General features: G+C 28.6%; 1 protein-coding gene across 1 annotated transcript in view; it reads right to left on the reverse strand.

Annotated features, from left to right (window-relative positions):
* LOC100208125 (transcriptional regulator ATRX) overlaps nt 1–22,548 on the reverse strand; it is a 57,296-nt gene that overhangs the window by 29,820 nt on the left and 4,928 nt on the right. The window contains exon 2 of the mRNA XM_065812515.1: nt 18,480–18,540. Within this exon, the coding sequence (XP_065668587.1) occupies nt 18,480–18,540 (61 nt within the window). The remainder of the gene's footprint in view (nt 1–18,479; nt 18,541–22,548) is intronic.

The raw sequence follows: 22,548 nt of genomic DNA on the forward strand, positions 1-22,548 counted from the left end.
AGTTTCCAATTCTCATGACTTGTATAGAATTGCTACCTTCTAACACACACGCACATAAACACATTTTTCCTGAATTTTAAGAACAACATGTTTCATTTATACACAATCAATTTCAAGTATAAAAAAAGTATAAAACTGTTGAAGACAAAAAATATTCAATACAGTATTGAAAACAAATAATTATTTTATATGCGATATAACAAAAACATAAAAGGTGTAAAAAGCATATGCTTCAAATAAACTTTCAATTAAATCTATGATTTAATTGAAGGTCTGGAATTATAGCTGGAGTGAAAGCATTAAAGAAAGTGGGAGCGATCGTTCTCGGTTACTGACCACGGAAAAAATATTTAATTGTAAAAAACTAACCAGATTTTTTAGTCGCTTTGAGAACATTTTAATAAACAAAAAAAAGCACAATAAAGATTAATTGGACCAATGAGAAATTACAAAAAATAAATAAACTAAGAAAAGAAAATAACTTTTAACGTGAAAAAACTTAAAGCAAAATAAATTAGGTTTAGAACAAATATTTTCGAAACATCGCTCTTTTATAATTTTTTTATAAAATTAAGCGACATTTTTTATATAAAGTGCTTAATAAGGAAACAAATGTTCTTTTATTTATCAAAGAGTATAATATAATTTTTATTTACATACTCGTGTCTTATTTCCAGTGCTGGATTAAGGAGGTTTGGGGTTAGAGGGGAATATAACCCTGGGCCTTGCAATGTTAGGGGCCCCAAAAAGTCCAACATAATTCTAATAAAACTAACGCTAGTTTTAGTTTTATTTAAGCTAAATTATTTTATAAATAAAAAAGTCAATTTTTTTAATAACTATTTTATGCTTCGCTTAGTTTGAAAAGTTTAACATATTTGAAACAATTCTTCTTAGTAAGATCAAAAAATGAAATAATTAAATCATTGAGTTACTGTAGAAATTAAATTAACTTGATAGAAATCAACTAAAAAGGTTAAAAAATACTTTATGCAGAGGAAGCGGAACTGCTTCACAATAACGCTGATGATGCCTAGTGAGTGGGCTTTTTAATTTTAATTAGTCTTTAAAACATAAAAAAGTAACTTTAAGTTTAAGTATAACAAGTTTGTAAGAAAAGGTGGGGGGGGGGTAAAGGGGGTTTACACTGAAAGTTTCGATATTTATCAGTTACTAGTATGTTTTTTAATTCTTAGGGTCGATTTTCACTTAAACTTTTTTTTTAGTTTTGAGAAATAATTTTTTTGTTGATAACAAGTAAAATTTAATAAACTGGGCTGGGAGGGGTGTGTGTGGCTTAATGAGCATATGGTAGATAGGAAAATTTTCTAAAAATTAATTAATTAACATCCGCCCCAACCATTTCTATCAAGTACTCGAGAGTACATAATATATATACATATTTGTGTTTTGTCATGACCTCAGGGGCAGTGCTTGTTCATCCACGAGTTACTTTGTATGCATGCTTGTGTTTAGTAACCAGAAACTTCTTGTATGTTTATTTCATAATTAGTTTTATTAACTTTGATGATTATTAATAATTTCATTGAAAACACAATTATTGTTGAAAGTCTTTTTGTTTACAAAATAAATCGTAAAGATTACATTAGAATAAAAAAGATACACAAAATTACATTTACATAAAAAATCATACTTTTGAAATAAAAAATAAGAATATTCTAGTAAAATCTATAACATATAATAAACTTTCAAAATTTTGACAATTTAAAACATTTATTTTTGAGAATGAGCCACAAAATAATAGTTTGTTTGATAATATATTCTTAAAACAATTTATGCTAGAAACCTCAAAACTTATCCTATCTCAAATAATACAATTTTTAAAACATGAACAGAATACTCTAGAACTTTATTTCGCTTAGTCAGCGTATTTTTTAAACCAATAGAATTAGTTTATTCATAGATTTGGCGGGTTTTTAGAGTTCACAAATATTCTTTTTATTCTATCGCACCAAGATGTTTTTTGAGAACATTCAAGTTTATTTATGTTTCCATGTATGTCCATAAAACAAAAATTTTTTTGTTTTACAGACATACATAAACTTAAATGTTCTTATAACAACTAAAAAATCTGTCCAGTTTTTTGCAACTAAATATTATTTCTGTGCTTCCTGACTAAGCCTGTATTAGGCTGAAGTAGATGTATTTAAAATACATTGTTTTCAGTTTAGGATATTGAATGCTGGATCTTCTTAACTCAATGCATGGGTTTTGCTTGTGTCTCAACTTATTTTATCATCTCCTAATACAGCTCTAAAACTCAGTTTTATAGTTCTGAGGCCAGCTGTTAGTCAAGTTTTCTAAACTCTGATGTAGCTCCCAGAGAGGCTGAATCCATAAACAGCTAAAAAATATAAGAATATTAACAATGTCATGCTGTGCATGGATAGTGTCCCTGTTCGTACATTTGGTGTGCATTGTCAAGGCCACATTTGGAGCCCCTTGTTACGGCTATGGGTTTATTAATAGCAATAAGGCAACTGCTTGGACTATTAAATAGTGTACTGAATACTATCAATGCTTTGAGTCAAGTTTCTTAACAATTTGTAAATCGACTAAAGTACCAAAAACTATAAAACACAAAAAACCATCATCATCACCGAGTTCTCTAAACCTATAATTCACTAATATTTGTGGTCTTTGAAGTAATTTTTCTTCTATTGAATCTTATCTCCTGCAAAGCTCAACAGACCTACTTGCTCTTTTGTGAGAATAATTTGAGTTTGGCTGTCTCATCTTGTGATCTTAGTGTAGATGGTTATCTTCCTTTAACTCATAAAGACTCCAATAGTCACATGCTTGGTCGGGGCATTTACATTCATAAGAATTCACCTATTTGTCTGGAAACAAGGTTTGAATCCAACGACTATTCTTTTACGTGCTTTCATTTAGCACCACTTCACTCTATCACCTTTCTCTTTGTTATATATTGCTCTCCTTCATCTCAAGACTGCGCTTTTTTCGATGTTATTTCTGATCAAATTGACCCAGCCCTCTCTCTTTATTCATCACCCAATATCGTTGTTGATGGTGACTTTAATGCTCATCACACTGAATGGTTTGGCTCTAGTGTCAGTGACTCTGCAGGCGTCAAGGCCCACAACTTTTGCCCTTCTCAATCTTTAACTCAAATAGTCAACTTTCCTACTTGCTTTCCAGACAACTCGAATCATTTACCTTCTCTACTTGTCTTATATCTGGTTTCTGATCCTAGTCAGTGCTCAGTTTCCACATTCACTCTTAAGTGCTTCTGATCATGGTTTGATCTCTCTAAAACTATTATCTCATTCTTCTTCATCATCAGAATCCCCTTAGCATCATAACTTCTACAATTACCTTAAAGCTAACTGGGACTCTTTCCGTGATTTTCTTTGCAATGGCCCTTAGGTAGAAATCTTTCGTCTTTCTGCTGACAAACATGCCTTGTACATAACTTCGTGGATTCAGGCTGGCATGAAATCTTTTATTCCCTCACGACAATTTTAGTCAAGCCTCACTTTTCTCCATGGTTTTCCTCACATTGTGCTGTTGCAATTTCCAATCCAAAGCATTACTTCTATATCTATCAGCAAAACAAGTCTCCAGAAGACAGACATCTGTTTACTTTTGCTAAAAGTCATTGTAAAAAGGTCTAACGCAAAAATCCCACTATTCTCAGGCCATGAAATCTTGTGGTTTGGTCAACATACCTGATATAGCCTTGCAGAAGTGTTATCTGGAGCTGTCATCTATACTTTTAAAACTATTTAACAAGTGCTTATCAGAGTTTTGTTTTCCAGCCTGCTGGATTACAAGGCTCTGATTTTAAAAAACAAGGGATAACAGATTGGCATCTGTTATATCTTTTTTTTAATATTCTGGAAAGCGATCTGACTTGTCCAACTACCATTTCATTTGTCTTTTTCCTATCATAAGCAATGTTTTTGAATATTTAATTAACAAACACTTAATCTCTCATCTTGAATCTAATAAGTTACTTTCTGATCATCAATATGGATTTCAATCTTCTCGTTCTACAGCTGATTTAATAACAGTATTAATCAACAGGTTTTATCCTGCATTAAAAAGAGGTGGAGAGGTTAAGGCTATTACCCTTGACATTTCTAAAGCTTTTGATAAAGTTTGGCATGCTGGTCTTCTCCATAAGCTTACTTTTTATGGTGTATCTGGTAACATCTTAAAGATTATTGAACCCTTCCTTTTCAATCATAGTATAAAAGTTGTCTATGGTGGACAGCACTCCTCTTTATATCCTGTAACTTCAGGGGTTCCTTAAGGTTCATTCCTTGGCTCTATACTCTTTTGAATTTCCATTAACGATCTTCCAGATTTTCTCACATCTAAAGTTGCATTGTTCTCTGATGATACTACCACTTATTCTTGTGATGATAAAAAGCCAACACTCTCCTATTGCTTGGAGGGGACATGTGAGCTTTAAAAGGATCTCAAAGTGGCTGGTGAACTTTAATTCAGATAAAACTTAAATTTTTTCAGCCAATCGTTGTTGCAATAATTAAGATCTTCCTACATTTATGATTGGTAATGTACCTGATGAGTCATCTACCCTTCATCTCTAGGATTAACAATTTTTCTTGGAAACCATATATCAAATCCATTTCAAAATTAGCATCTGCTAAGGTTGCATCTCTTTATTGCGCTCGACACTTTCTTACTCTGGATTCTGTTTTTTATCTCTATAAATCTTAAATCCTTCCTTGTATGGAATACTGTTGCCATATCTGGGGTAGATCTTCTAAGACGCCCTTTCTCTTTTAGTCAAGGTTCAAAAACGCATTGTAAACATAGTTGGACGTGCTCTTGCAGCCAACTTCCAACCATTATTACATCGTCGTAATGTTGCTTCTCTTTGTCTTTTCTATATTTTCTATAATGAGTACTACTCTAAAGTGCTAGCATCTCCTGTGTTATCTAGTAAAATTCATTATTGTATTACTCATCATTCAATTAATTCTCATCCTTTTTTTGTGACTGTTCCTATGTGCTCCAAAAACTCTTATTTGTCTAGAATTCTAAGATCTCAAACTGATCTCGAACATCATTTCTTTGGAATTGTCTCCCTTCATCTTGCTTTCTTGATTCATATAATTTGCAAAATTTTTAGTCATCTGTCAATCGTTACCTTGCTCTACAAACTTCATCCTTTCTCTTTCAGTATTTTCCAACTCTAATAGAGGTTGCTTGCAGCCTTGTTGGAAGCGAAGATGTTAAAAATAAAAAAAGTGATATCGTTTAGATTTCGTTTGTTATGGTCAGTTTTTCCCATTTTTATCCTTCATTCTTCCACATATAAATCCGTATAATATCTGCATAATTACACAGATGGTCTAACATTTAAAGAACATATGAAGAACAACACTTTAGTGCTGCATAGTGTCAAATAAGGTAGTCAGCGTGGAGTGACGCCACCATTAATGTTGTTATGATGTTGGCATCTCCATAGAGAAGGGGCCAAGTGGTATATTGTTATTGTGCCCAAGTTCATTTAAGGGCCCAGAAAAAAGAACAACCTAAAAAAAGCCCCATAACCATTTCATTGTGTGCTTTCTCAGCAGCAAAGACAGGCCGGCAAATAAATTGCCCAGGGATTTACCTTGGCTGATGGCAACAACTTGTGACGTTATATGGTATAAAATGATGATATTGTATGTTAAAACATGTTATCAGCAACTAGCTGTGCTATCAGCAAATTCTTTGGAGTTTCGTCAAGCATTATTCAATATTGGTGAAAATAAATGTTAACCAAGGCAGTGGTTCTTAAAACAAGTCATTAGTTAAAGATTTAGGCCATTTGGAGACAGCGTTAATATGCGAGATTTAGATTATTTTGCTGAAAAATGCTATTAACAGAGCCTTTGAAGAAAAGAAAAAAATCTTTAAAAGTGTTTTTGGCAATATTTAATTTTAGTAATAACTTTTAAACGTAATATCTTTATATTGGCTAATGATTTGTGCCTGAAGTTTTAAGGGTATTCTTAGTGTGCTTCAGAAATTTGGTTAACAGTTGAGATTTTAAATATTCCTATTAAATTTTTTTAATTTTAAATAATTTCTCAACAGAAATATACAAATTTTTGGTTTTGTTTCCCTCAAAAATCAGCAATTTGTTTAAACTAAAATAAAAACAGTAACAAATTATTTAAAATAAATTTAAAACTTTCAAACTTTAAAATAAAAGTAAAACTTCATCAAAATAAGACGCAGAAGATTGTATATAACTTTATAAAAATTATTTTTTACATTTAAAATTTTAAATTTACATAAGTAACATATTTACATATCTATATATATTATCTATTTTCTATAAATAAAAAAGTTCGATAAAATTTTTTCTTGACATTAACAAACAAAATTGTCCCTGGATCAAAATGCAACTGAGTTGTTGCGCTAACTTTGATTTTATATTGCAAGGTTAATTCACCACTGTGTCTTAAAACAGCCAGAAATTAGACAACTTGACTCACTGATCAGGTTTTTAGATTTTGAAGTTCCTACAGTAGAAGTTGATTTTATTTTGACACAAAAAAAAATTACAATTTTACAATTTTGAATAATCTCAAGTTAAAGCTGAAATAGATCTATAATTGACATCATTGGACATAACAATATTTTATGCCAAATACATACTTAATGTCATTTAACAATTTTTACTCTTCTTTTTACAAGAATTTACAATTCTTACTCTTTACATCTTCTCTCTATCTGTAGTTGAACATTCCATGTTAGTTTGAAATAAAAAGGTTAGCTTAGAAAGCATATTTTATATACAACTTTATGAAAATTTATAAAGAAGGTATTCTGATACAAATTTTAATTTTAATAAAAAATGTAAAAGAGAATCTAGTCAATCTGATGTGATACATTTTTACCAAACAGCCACAAGTACTTGTCAACCTTTTATATGAATTACATTTTGATATAAAATACAATTAGTTTCAATATATATATATATATATATATATATATATATATATATATATATATATATATATATATATATATATATATATATATATATATATATACACATATATATATATACATATATATTTATTAATATATATACATATACACATAAATTAATAAACAAAACTATATATAAATTGTTTAATGTTTAATATTTAAATATGTATATAACTTTTGATGCACAAAAGTTGATTTTATACATATAAAATAAAAAAAGGTTTTAGCATTAGTATTAGTTTATACTGTGACTGACATTGCTACCAGTGAGTGTGGTTTTAAAGCACACTAACACAAGGCTACTAAAAATTTGCACAAAAAAGAATTGCTTATAATTGTCATTCAATATATATCATTGTTATCAATTTTAGTCTTAAGCAAGCAAAGAAGGTTTTCAATGTATTCTGGACTGAAATCTTGTAACTTAAGTTGAATTCTCTTTTTCAGGTGGTTAAGATTTTTTGCTTTGAAATCATTGAAATAGACTCTCTGTTTTAGATGAGCCCAAAATGTTTCAATGGGCCTTAATTGCGGTACATTTGGTGGATTATCATCCTTAGAAACATAGGTTGTATTTAACTTCTTATAAGTTTCGATTGTTAGCTTTGCATAATAATAGCTTGCACCATCAGGCCAAAATATATATTTATACTTTTGTGATGCGAATTGATGAAAGGGAATAATAGGGTGGAGCTTAAAAATAAAAAAAATAAAAAACAAGTATTTTTGAAAGTCTTACCCTCCTAATCTGTTCCTTATAATATAGAAACACCACAAAAAAAGTTTGAACAATAAATTCTTGTGTTTAGGGGTAGCTCAAGAGCTTGAAAATTTACGAAAATTATGAAAATTACATGAATTCTCAATTTATTTTTAACAATTCAGTTATTATTTTTCAACACAATTACATTGCAATCTCAGTTCAGTTTTAGACAGAGTTCATAGTGTCAGCTCAATAATTGCCAAATTTATTGCTTATATAGTACTCCAGACATTTCTGCTGTCAGGGTACATTCGACGATGATACCAACACTGGCAGGTGATCGACTTTCTCTTTTCCAATAAGATTAGGGATAAACTTCCCGTCCCAGTGAACAACAAGGGGAACGTTGCCCTGAAACTCAGCCTTTATGTTTGCTGATCGCTGGACTCTGTGTTCAACTCTGTGTCGTCGTATCGAATCTCTATTTAGAGCAAGTTCGTCAATGTTATGTCCCAAGCTTTTGGCAGTCTCTGCTATAACGAAAACAGCCTTGCGGTCTGAAACTTTTCCACTGAAAATCCAGTGCTGCCGCGAGTTCAGGAGTGACTCGCCCTCTTTTTCTCTTCAGTATCCTAAATGCTATGCCTCCAACAGCCTCCTCACATGCATTATTCTCAGCTTCCATTTTCTCTGTGTCTTCTGTTGAACTGTTTTCGGAACCAGATGAAACCAGTTCCACTGAGGAATCTTCAAACTGTTTCATTTGTTGTCGCCTGGCAAGCATTTTCTTTTCTCTGTCTGACACTCTTTTCTCCTTGGCGGCAAGCTTTTCATCTACCCCAGCCATCGACCCTCTCCTTCCTTTTTCTCGCTGCGATAATAAGAAATCTTTATCTTCTTGCAAAACTGATTTCATGTTCAGAGTATCAGCATGAGCGACATCAAAAAGATGTTGCTTTTGCCACAGACGACATTTTAGATCAGAAATTAATCTGGAAAAATTTAGAAAAGGCATTTTTATCATTTGGCTTTTGGAATCACGAATTTTACTATTTTTAAACTTGAAGTATTAAAAACAGTTACTTAGCACTGTTAATTCAGCAACAATTGTACTAAAAAATTAGAGCAATGCCTTAATTAATCAAGCAAATATTTTGAATTTGCCATACTGCCGCAACAATTTTAAAAATATTTAGGCTCAACTAGTCAACCTAAGATAAACCTGTAACCTGTGATACTACTACATTATATAAATTTCAAAATAATTTTATATAAATTTAAAAATAATTTTAAATACCTTGTTTGTTGTAGTCAAGTGTTGATGAAAAAATAATCAAATTTACAAAAATTATCAATATTTCAATCATTAATTTGCAGTATAAACAAAATTTTTATTTCTTATGCTTAAAAGCAAATGGCTATCAGCTTTGGTAGTCTGTTGCACTGCCTCTGACCTGTGAGTCTGTTGCACTGCTTCTAACCTGTGAGTAAGTAAGCTAACCTTCAGTGTCATGTTAGTTAATTTTATTAGAAAAATAAAAGACACTAAACTGATGAATATTATGATTTTAATGATAATTATGTCACAAGTTTAGTTTATTTTTGTTTGAATGAACAATTCCAGCTATTATTGATTGTTATGATGGAAAGACTAACAAAGGATTAATACCACACAGCTTGTAAAATAAATTTTACACTGAAAGAATACAATTATGGACCCATCTGAGTCTCCAAGACTCCGCGAGTCTGATGGCAGAGTGCTGGAAACTTCACCATCATTGAGCTACCTCTAAATATTGTTCAATTGTGCTCATATTTTGTCTGAATTATTATTTCATAAATAGGAACATAATTAAAGGGTAAGAAGATCATATTTCAAAAGTTAAAAAAAAAGCTCCACCCTAGGGAACAAGTTTCTTTTCAATGCATTCTTTGGAATATATTTTTGCATCAATGGCATTACTCTTAATTGCAAAAAAAGGCTTTGATTTACCAAATCTATTGATTGTAATCCATACTAAAACTTTCGCTTGAAACTTTGATATAAACTCATACTTAATATTTTTTTCAGGTTTGTCTTTGTATGGTTTTCTGCTGCTTCCCGACTTTCTTTTAAGGTCAATATTGTTGTCAACTCTTTTAATTATATTATAAATTGTTCGCCTTACAACTTTCATTTGCATAAAATGATGCACTGTAAATGCTTTTCCTTTGTCTAAGTTTTCTAATAGAAGCTTTCAATAACTTTTTGCTTGCCGTTTTCTTTAATACCATCCATTTTATTTATATAATTTTAATTGCCGAAATCAGTATCAGATTATGAAATAAAAATGTCTAGTGAATATATTTAACTTCAAACTGCAGAAATATTAGAATTTGTTTGCAAGTTTTGAACGTTCAAATATTGTGCAAACTTTCAGTAGCCTCGTGTTATGACAGCTGAGTCTTTTCATGGTTTGACTCTCATTGATCAAGTTTGAATGAGTTTACTGAATTAGCTTTAACAATATTTTCTGGCAGTGCATTCCAATAATTTGCAGCTCGATTTAGTAATTTAGGTTATTATTTAATAAACTATTTATAAAGATAAAGATAATCTTAAGATGCAAACTAAATTGTCATTAATGGATATTCATAAGCTTATTGAACTTTGTGTAAATAAATGTTATTTTTTATGGGATGACAAAATACATATCTTAAAATATATATTTATATATACTTATATAAATATATATATTTATATTTATATACTAAATATATGTACTTAATATACTATGCACATATACAAGTTATATGTATTTTATATATATTCAAGCTATTTATTGGTAATAATATCTATAAATAGTTTCAATACAACTCTTAGATGTTAAATAATAGAAAAAAATTTAAATGGATAGCGATATTAAAATAGAAAGCTACTAAAAAATAAAAATTTAATTAAAAAGTTTGTTCAAAAAAAGAAATATATTTATAACACCATGCATAGCACTTTTCATCATCATCATCATCATCATCATCATCATCATCATCATCATCATCATCATCATCATCATCATCATCATCATCATCATCATCATCATCATCATCATCATCATCATCATCATCATCATCATCTCATCATCATCATCACCATCATCATCATCATAATCATCATCATCATCATCATAATCATAATAATAATAATCATAATCATAATAATCATCATCATCATCATCATCATCATCATCATCATCATCATCATCAACATCATCATCATCATCATCATCATCATCATCATCATCATCATCATCATCATCATCATCATCATCTATTCCTTATATTATCATCATCATTTTGAATAAATCATAAGATTATTATCGTGAGTGTTTGAATAACTTGTATTTAATAAAATAATTGTTTTCAAAAACATTAAAAAAATAGCTTAAATCTTATTAAAGGGATCCCAAAGTGCCGAGACAAGTTGAGTTCATTTAAAGAGAATGATAAAAAAAAATAATTGGGCAGAATTTTTTTAAGTAAAACAAAATAATAAATGTATACCAAGAAAAACAAATTTTGTTGTTTTACTCGAAGCTTGCCATCTCCATGTCAGCTAATCTCTCAAAGCATTTAAAATATATTTTATGTAAACAATGTGAACTTTTTTTCTAGTTTATCTAAGCCGTTTATCACTATGACATTTTTGTTTTCTCATCAAAATGACATTTTACAAATTCTTAAACTTTTAATTAATTAAGAATATTTGGTAAACGACATCATTTATTAGAGATATTTGCTAAATTCTTAAATTTTTAGTTAGAAAATATTTATAGATTTTACACTTAACAAATTTACCGACATCATTTATTAGAGATATTTGCTGAATTCCTAAACTTTTAGTTAAAAAATATTTATAGATTTTACACCTAACAAAATTTACAGACAGGTTTTTATTAATTAAAGCAACAATTAATGTTTTATGTGAATAATTCAAGACAAGTGGGAATTAAAATTGTCAATGTGTTGCAGTGCGTGTTATATTTATATTTAACATTTCCCAATTTATATCATATTTGGGAAGTATTTTACATTAAAACTTGTCTCTTAAAATTACAAATCAAAAAACAACCAAAATTGACAATAAAAAGTTTTTCATTAAACAATTTCTATTTTAAAATTTACTCGATAATGCTACACTTTATTGCAATCTGACCAATATTCAATTCAATTTTAAGAATAAAATAAGCAATACGTGTTTTACAGAATAAACTTTATTAAATATATTCTCGCATGATTAAACAAGAATTTTGAGAATACTTGTACCCAATAAAAAGTTTAGCAAATAAATGCTGTTAATTAAACTTTCATAAGGTTAACTCTTTTGCTACCAGCCTTTTTAACTAAAATTTTTTTGCTACAACCGCACATTTTTTTGAATAAAATTTAGATGGCATAATATTGACAACTAATTAAAATTCGAATAGTAAATCTTTTTAAAAGCATGACAAACTATATATCAATATAAAGCTAAACAAATAAACTTTTTAACAAAGTTTTTAACATGCATCATTGAACAATAAGAAATGCAAAGTGCTTAAAACCATTGTCTTATAAACAGTAATTAAAACATTAAGTCCACAACAAAACTCATTTAATGTATAAAAAGAATACTTTTTGCGACAAAAAAGAGACATTTTTAATTAGTTAGCTAAATACTTATACACTTCTACAAGTTAAATTTTACAGAGTTAATGCTGCTTTATTTTAGAACTAAGTTTAAAGAAGTTTTTTTTAATCAAGGATTACTCAAGATTTTTTAACTTTGTCAAGTGATAACATTTTATAATAACACAACATGGCTCTTATTTGTTCTTGATTATGTAGAGAATTAATTAAACCTTAAGAACAAACAAATTATGTGTCTAGAGTGAAATTTTATGTACAAAACAAGATAAATTGTGAAGCATACTTAAAAGCTGTTACCAGCGGCTTGTGGTCAAAATTTGAAAAATCAAAAGCAGCTGTTAGCGGTTTGCAGTAGTGTTAAATAATACAAAATAATATTTTTAACAGAATCTTAATAAGGATAATAATCATTTAATAATAATAAATATAACACAAAAAATAATTTATAGCAACAGACGAGCTTAAAATATCTAAAATATTTTATTCATATTTTTAATGTGAACTTCACGAAATTTAGAAAATAAAATGACTAAAGAAATTCTACAGTAATTTATTATGAAAAAAATACTTTTATATAAAAATAAGTAACTAAACAAATTCTTTAGTAATCTATAATATTAATTAAAAAAAAGTCTATAATTTGATTAAAAAAAATAATAATTTCAGGTTTCTTATCAAAGTTCTACAATGACATCATTTACCGAAACTCTTTGGAATTAAATGCACTTGAATAAATTATTAAGTCTGTAGATTGTGGCATATATTTTGAATACTTTGAGAGATTGGCTAACATGGAGACGGCAAGCTTCGAGTAAAACAACAAAGTTTGTTTTTCTTGGTATACATTTATTATTTTGTTTTACTTTAAAAAAATTCTGCTTAAATATTTTTTATCATTCTCTATAAAATTAACTCAATTTGTCTCAGCACTTTGAGATCCCTTAAAGCATTTTTTTAGCAACAAACATTTTATGCCATCTGATAACTTAAGAGAATAAGTAATTACACAACAATGCTTTATTCTTTGCCTTTTAGTTATTATACAGAAATGCTATACTATTGGTCTTTTTAAATAAATAACCCTACACGTCTTTAGTTCTAAATTATTATCATCAATTAAAAGAAATAGTGCTTTTCTGAAAGACACTCTGATAGCTTAGAAAAGAGATTTGCTTAAATTATAAGGAATAAAATCGATTCAGTGGAATACAAACACCACATTTCAGAAAACCTTCATAATTAAGCTATATTAAGTTCTATTAGGGATTAAATTTAAAATGGAGGCACAGAATGTCAGATAGAATTTTACAAATACTTAAAGAATATTATATGCAAAAAGAAAAATACCAATTGATAATATTAATAACTGTCAAAATAGCCTTATAAAGCAAGCTAGAATATCATGAAGCAATAATAATAAGTGGTAAGTTATAAAAAATGAATTATGTTATAAAGTTATAAAAAATATACTATAAAAAGAAACAGATTTAAAAAAATAGTAAAAAGGTAGTAGCAAAAAAAAAACAACAAAACAGTAAACAGAGTAAGATAAACAAAGAAATAAATGGGTTATTCCATATCAAAACACCTAAAGGCTCCCAGGGTACCACCTCAGATTTGCTTTAACTTTTGACCACACACCGATCTTATGAAAAAAATACAATCCAGAAAATTCCAGCTTGATTGACCAATTTGTTCAAAAGTTATGATTGAATTATAAATGACCAAAATCCGAAAAATTTGTGTATCAGGAGCTTACAGCAGTTTTTTTTGATTTTTGACAAACCATAACTTTTTAAATAAAGATGGTGATCACCTGAAATTTTGTAGGGTAATAGTTTTTTACCCAAATAATCCATTATTGCAGTTGTTTTTGACTGATTTTTTACAGTTTTTGAGTTATTGTACCTTAGAGTTGCTAAATATTGCAACATTATAAATATTTGTTCGACTTTTAACGTGTTACAGTTTAATACTTACTTACAGAAAGTGGATTTTTTTGTTACCTTTGTGTACTTAGGGTCACCACTTGTTAGAATAATCAAAATTATGAATTAAAAATTAATTTAGCACATGCAGCAGCCTATTGAAAAATCACTTTTTTTAAAAATTATGATAAATTACATCGACTTTGCTTGCATAGAAAATAGCATAAACAGTTGAAATAAATTATGAAACTTTTTAATGTTGAGGTTCTATATATAGACAAGCACCAAAATTAATTTGAAGACCTATACTCTATCTTATGACATGATTGTAGCCTATTGAGAATGATGATATTTTCAAAAGGAGAATGTTATTAGACTATGAGCTTGCCTTAGGTCATAGTCTAATAATTAGTCATAGGGATGACAGTAGTATATTTTTTATTTATCTGTGAATGAATATATTCAGTTTTCTTTTTAATGACATAATGTCTTAATTTGTACTAATAATAATGACATAATCAGCGTCTGATATTTGTTAGTTTCTTTGAGATTTAATACTTTTGTCTTTTTTAAACTTTTTAGATTAGTAATAAAAATAAAAAAATAGTAAAAAATGACGGAGAAATGTTGTGTGGGGAAAGTTTTAAATGAAGATTGCGACAAAATTATTGTAGAATGATTGGAAGAATAAAACTAAAAGATATTGTGAACACAGATGTTGAAGTTTTAATTCAAAGAATTGGACACACTTTTAAACTAAATGGGGAAATCTGTTTTCACCATGAAAAAGCCTATATTTCTAGATATGAAGCACTTCAAAAATACTGCTGTGATCCGTTTTAAGTCCACAAGAAAAAAATTATTAAGGGATTGTGTAAAGTCAATTTTAACAGCAAGTCAACTTAAGATCAGACCTGGTCAAAAACTTTGCACTAACTGTTTGAATGAATTCAAACTTGAACAAATTACAGGAAAATTTAGTCAAGAAGATGAAGACAAAGATGTTGATGATGAGGAGTTTAGTTCTTCAGACCTAAATAAGACAGTTTTAAATAAGAGTGCTTCTTTACTGGAAATATCTCCTTTAAAAAATGTAAGTAAAGGTGACAAATTAGAATATGGAAAACAAAAAGTTAAAAAACTGGAAACAAGTATGACAAACCTAGTAGCATCAGCATTGGATATAGACCCAAAAAAATAATATCTGAGAAAAAGCAAAAATGCATTAACTGTAATGATTTAGACAAACTTTTAGATGCAATAAAGAAAAAAGGAAAAATCAGTTTGAATAAAGAAAAAGTTCAGTTACTAACATTAACTCCTGGTAGTTGGTCAATTAAAAAAACTTGCAATGCATTTTCAGTTTCAGACCATCTTGTTAAGAAAGCTAGAAAGCTGAAAAATGAAAAGGGAATACTTGCTAAACCTGAGGCTAAAAAAGGTCATCCTTTGGAGGATATTGTTAAGCAGAGAGTCATTGAAATGTATGAATCTGACGAATACACTAGACAATGTCCAGGAAAAAATAAATAATGTTAAGTTCATAAACAAAAACGCTTAATATTAATTCGTTTAAAAGAACTTTATCTGGAATTTAAGAAGTTATACCCTGAACACAAAGTTGGATTCAGCAAGTTCTGTGAACTAAGGCCAAAGTGGTGCCTTACTGTTGATAGTAGTGGAAGCCACTCAGTTTGTGTATGCTCTTACTATCAAAATCCTAAGTTGATGTGCTCTGCTCTTCCTAACAGCCATTCAATATATTACAAAAATTTAATGAAAGTATGTGGTTGTAATATAGATAGTCGAAACTACATGTTTCATCTATGTTCCAACTGCCCTGGTAAAATAAATTTGAAGACTTACTTAGAAAATGTGTTTGAAAAGAATGATTTTGATTTTGATGATCAGATCACATATAAACAATGGGTGTCAACTGACCGAGCTGCACTTATTATAGTCCAAACAAGCATTAGTGAATTTATTGAAACTTTAAGTGAAACTTTTTATGACCTTTGTCACCACCACTTTATCAAAAAAGCACAGTCTTCCTACTTATCAGAGGCAAAACAAATATTAGACAAATATACCTGCATTATTCTGATGGATTTTGCAGAAAACTATAGTTTTCTTGTATACTTTTCAAGCCGATCAAGCTACCTTACACCCATTTGCTGTTTATTACAAAGATGAAAAAGATCACCTTAAATGTGAATGCTATTGTTTAATTTCTGACCATCTTTGTCATGACCAATCAGCAGTCCATTGTTTTCTCACAAAGTTGCTTCCTTTGGTCAAAATCAAACTACCCACAGTGAATAAAGTTAAATACTTCAGTGATGGTGCTGCGTCACAGTATAAAAACTACAAATGTCTAATAAACTTAATTTACCACATTGTAGATCACCAAATAAATGCTGAGCATCACTTCTTTGCTACGTCACATGGCAAAAGTCAATGTGATGGAATAGGAAGCACTATAAAAAGAGAAGCAGCAAAAGCTAGTCTACGAGCAGCAAATACAAATCAGATTCTCACACCACAAGATCTGTTTACATGAGCTCAAAAAAACATCAAAGGTGTTAACATAATTTATCTTTCAAGTGATGATATCAATAACCATGAAACAACTTTTAACCTTCAGAAACGATATGAAGGGATGCGTACAGTTCCGGGAACAAGAAGCTATCACTGTTTTGTACCAGATGGATAGATATTGTTTTTACGAAGAATCTCTAGAGATACTGTCTATGATACTCATGTGTTAAATGATGTTAATTTGATTTTAAAAAATCCTTCAAATTTTCAACCCGGTAAATATATTGCATGCTTTTACGATGAAAAATGGTACATAGGGCTTGTGGTTGATATTTGTAATGAAAACCAAGACGTTAATATGAAGTTTATGCAAAGAAACAAATTAAATTTAAAATGGACAAACGATGCACAGTCAAGTCAGTGTTGGGTTCCATTTGATAAGATAATATGTCAAATAAGTGTTCCATTAATTAAAAGTATAAGTGCTCGTGACTATATTCTTGCTAGTAATGACTATGACAGTATTATGAGTTATATAAATCAGAGATAAGCTAATTAGTTTCATGTATACATACTTTTTCTTTTAGCTGATTATCTTACTCTTTGAATGCACTTTTTTACAGTATAGTTTGTATAAAATTTGAGGTATAAATTTTGCATGTGGTAAGTATAGGTCTTTAAATTTTTTTTTGGTGATTGTCTATATATAGAACCTCTACATTAAAAAGTTTCATAATTTATTTCAACTATTTACGCTATTTTCTATGCAAGCAAAGTCGATGTAATTTATCATAATTTTTAAAAAAAGTGATTAATTTTTAATGCATAATTTTGATTACAAATATTTATGTTGCGATATTTAGCAACTCTAAGGTACAATAACTCAAAAACTGTAAAAAATTAGTCAAAAACAACTGCAATAATGGATTATTTGGGTGAAAAACTATTACCCTACAAAATTTCAGGTGATCGCCATCTTTATTTAAAAAGTTATGGTTTGTCAAAAATCGAAAAAAACTGCTGTAAGCTCCTGATGTACAAATTTTTCAGATTTTGGTCATTTTTAATTTAATCATAACTTTTGAACAAATTGGTCAATCAAGCTGGAATTTTCTGGAATGTATTTTTTTCATAAGATCTGTGTGTAATCAAAGTTTAAAGCAAATCTGAGATGGTACCCTGGGGAATAACCCAAATGTAAATGTTCAAAATGCTTAAAAACTAAAAAAAAAAAATTGTCAATATTATTCAGTAAATAAATTTTTTTAATTAAACAACATTTTGCTGATAAATTATGTGCTTGTTGTAAGGGTTTACAAAATTGGCATGTATGATGCTACTTGTTTTTTATAAATATTTTGTCTCATTTATTCTATAAATGTTGTGTCTCAGAAATTGATAGATGATTCACAAATACATATACAAGTTTAAATTATCATCATTACACCCAGTATTTGAGACTCCGAAAGTCTCAGAACTTTTGCAGCAGTCTCAAATCATTTTTAGAATTTCAGAATGTTAGAGTCAAGGTAAATATTGGAACTTTAAGAAAATGAAGTCTAGAGTTTAGTTGTATATAAAAATTGGTAATAAGAATTAAAGATTTAAATTGAAAAGAATTTTTAAAGATATATTATTCTTACTTCTTCATGATAATTTTCTCCATCATTATCAATCAAATGAACAACAAAGTCAATTTTCTTTCTGACAAAAAAAAACAAATAAAAATAATTAAAAAATTATGACCAAACAAGTCGAGATCAATTTTTATTTTTATGTTAATAGATAAAAAAGATGTTGTTTTTTTATACATTAGGTATATAATAAAAATGTTATTTTAGTCATATTTTATTAGCTTTTTTTGTTATATTCTATTATTTTTAATTTTATTAGTTTTATCTTATATTTTTATATTCTATTGGTTATTTCGACAAACTGATTATTGCTTAATTTAATCAAATGTATAAAATAAAATAAAAAGCTGTGTTTAATTTGTGACTCTCAGTAAACTCTTGATTTGTGACAAAACTGTGAACCAGTAAATCACAAACCAATAGATTGCCCCTAACACTTAAAAGTTACGTTACGCATATATATATATTGCTATTTATGTTTACTTAATTCATTCATAAAGATAAACAAAGGTTACATTCTCTAATTTTTAAATATTACATAAAAAAACTTGATAACTCAGTAAATGTTTATCATTTCCATATTGCTAATTATCATGTTTTATTTTATTTTTATAGCAAAATAGCTCTCTCATTGGTTATTTTGTCACAAAAAAAAATAAAGTTTCAATTCACTATGTTATGTCTCAAATTTTTTTTTTAAACTTTTTAAAGTGTAACCCATTAAGATGTAACGTAACATTAAAAAAATCTATATTTAAGATGAATTTTAATTAATTAATTAAACAGTCTCAAATCTAGACTATTTTACATTACGTTATGTCTCATTTAATAATGCATAATATTACAGCAATTCCTCAAGAGAAATGGTTTCTCTGATCTAAAACATTAGACCAGTGAGAAAGAAAAATGCAAAACAGATTAGCAATTAGCTCGTTCCTCAATCAGAGTCTTACTGTGTACTGTCACCAACAAAACACCACATCAGGCAATGAACTTTAAATGCTCATCCATAGTAGGCACCCAACTACCAAATTTTTAACAGAAAAAGATTCTACAATTCTTTACATTTCTGAGCCATTTGCAAAAACGAAAAGATTCACTCATTAAAAAAGTTCAATTGGTAAAAATAAATTCCAACTTTACATGCATCAGATTTCTAAGTAGAAAAATTGATATGGTATCAGCCAAAATCTTGGCTTACTGCAAGAGGTAGAAATCATTAATAAAGCACAACCAGTCTAAGATGGGTCCTGTGAACCTGACATAACCAAAATTCTGTAAATATATATTACACCCAATAACCACAATTTTGTAAATATAAATCAGATGTATGTTATTACTGGGTTCATGTATCAAATGAACCCAGTAAAAGAATAAAATCCTGATCTTACCTAAAAATTACAAACCTAAATACTCTGTTTGTTTTTTTATATCATTTAACTTTGATTGATATTAAATCAATGATCGTCTGACTTTTCTTAAATATAAAAATATTGATGATATGTATAAAAATCGTTTTGGATATCCAGAAAAACTAAAAGTTAAGAAAAATATCTGAAATTCCGGAAATATCCGGAAAAAGATAACCCCTAAATATAATTTAATATTTTATTGCAGTTTACATGATGCTATAACTAATGAAAAAGATATACGAGCTGTTTTTATTTATTGCACTAACTTTAGACAAATTGTGACATTGTATACTTTGACCTAATTGATTCAAAAAGTTAGTGAAGTGTAAAAACTTTGAAAAAAAATTGACAACAAAAATTGACTAAATTATTTACAGGTTGAGCAAAATATCTTTAAAATTTTTTTAAAAAAAAGCTAGAAATTAAAAACATAAAAATAATGCTTTTGTGATGATACTTGTTTTAAGATTTTTCACAAGACAAGTTTTAAACCATTCTTTCTGATATAGCTAAAGATATAGAAAAATATTTTCGAATTTTCATGTCTATAAAGGTTTGAAATTATAATAATTTGGACATCACAAAAATATTGTTTTTTCCATTTAAAACAAGTACTAATGAAAATATAAATGCATTAAAAACTGACTTTTTATAAAAATAGATAGAATAGATATTCATTGATAAGTGTTCTAAATTTCAACCATCAAGCATAAAGGTAACTTATAAAATTTAAGTTGACCCAGGACAGATTTTCTATAAAAATCATTAAAAACAGAAAAGTGATCTAAAATCATTAGCATTATTTATTATTCTGCTTAATGTAAATATTTATTCAACAAGAAAAGTTAGGTAATGCAGAAATGGTTTATATTTTGATAAACTTGTGACATAATGCCCAATTTTATATCTATGAATATATATATGTATGCCATACATACATACATACATACATACATACATACATACATACATACATACATACATACATACATACATACATACATACATACATACATACATACATACATACATGGATCATTCTCCAAAAAAGTAGCAATATACTGTCCCCACTAATTTTTTTTTCAAGTTAATACTATTTTTACTTTAAACCGGTGCAAATAACAAATTTACAGCTTATACAATGTTAAACTAATGAAAACCAATCCAAAATAGTATTTTCAGTGAATAAATAATGTTCCACAGACCGTAACAAGTTACACAGATGGAATGTCACCACCTAGACTTTTTGCTAATTCCAAGTAGTTTGCTAATCCCAAGTAGTTAAAATAAAAGTAAAGTAGTAGCAACAAGTTTGCTAGTACTTTACTTTTATTTTAATACATAATAAATAACTAAGAATACGTTAAAATTAGAGTTGACATGATATTTTCCTCAAAACATATTTTTAAAGTAACTTTAATATAATTGAAGCTCTTGTCACCACCTTAAGTGTCACATCTGTGGATAGAAATGTTAATTCCAAAAAAAAGCTGTAGGAGGCAGCAGTAGTGCTCTATATTGTTGTCCTAGCTGAACTATCAGACATTTTTATTAATGAGTAATAGTGAATGAATTTTTGGTGTAGTTGTTTAGTGCTGATAAGTGTTGAAGTTTTAAAAGTTAAACTTGTTAGTGTTGGTGTGTCATATCTGTGGCAAACATACTCAGGGTAAATAATTTAACTTTTTTATAAGCAATACTTAAGTTTAATAGCAATTACCTAGGCATATTTACTCCAAGGGGAACAGAGTCCTAGCCTCAAAACATAGAACTCCAACTTTAGGGTTTCTCTTTCAATTTTTCACGTCTGTGGATGTCTCGTCTGTGGAGTACAGAAAGCAACAGACGTGACACGCATGAAACGGACGTGACAACAAATGACAATTTTACCTGTATGTGAATTTTTTAATGCCTTTTTATAGCATTTTTAACATTTTAAAACTTTGCTCATTAATTATTATTGAAAAGATAAATGTTTCTATCCAGATACTTATAATTTTTCCTTTTCTTACAGTTAACAAAAATGGGAAAGATAGAAAAAACTAGAGAATTCAAAAAACTAAGTATAAGGAAGGCGAGGGAGAAGACTAAAGCTGAAAACCCAATCAAATTATTCTACTGAGAGTTGTATTGACAAAAAAAAAGGATTTTGCCAGGGTATTAAGCGGAAAGATAATAAAGAAGTACAGACTTTAAAGAAGCCTCAACAATCTTACTTCTAATTATATCTTACTATACAACTTGAATCAGCCCTCAAATGTACTGAAACAACAAAAACTTAAAATGGAAGTTTAAACTTTTTAGAAAAAGATAGTTCTAGTAGGCTTACTGCTAGAAAAAAAGAAATAATAACAAGAAACAAAATGAAGAAACAGAAAAGACTATTAAATGATACAATGTTGAATTTGTGGAATGAGTTCAAACAAACAACTGAGTTCAAGTCAACATCTTATAGCACAATGTGCAAATTGAGACCCTTTTGGGTTGTTAAACCATACTTTCATAAATGAGATACTTGTCTTTGTATTGACCATGAGAATTTTTCTTTGATTCTTGAAAAGTTGTATAGTTTTAAGATGTTGGCATATAAATATCCTACTGACTTCATGTCAGTAGGATATTTATATGCCAATATCTTATATAGAGAATCATGCCCGGAAAGGAAA

This window comes from Hydra vulgaris, chromosome 12 (genome assembly GCF_038396675.1).
Source record: "Hydra vulgaris chromosome 12, alternate assembly HydraT2T_AEP".
Classification (NCBI taxonomy): Eukaryota; Metazoa; Cnidaria; class Hydrozoa; order Anthoathecata; family Hydridae; genus Hydra; species Hydra vulgaris.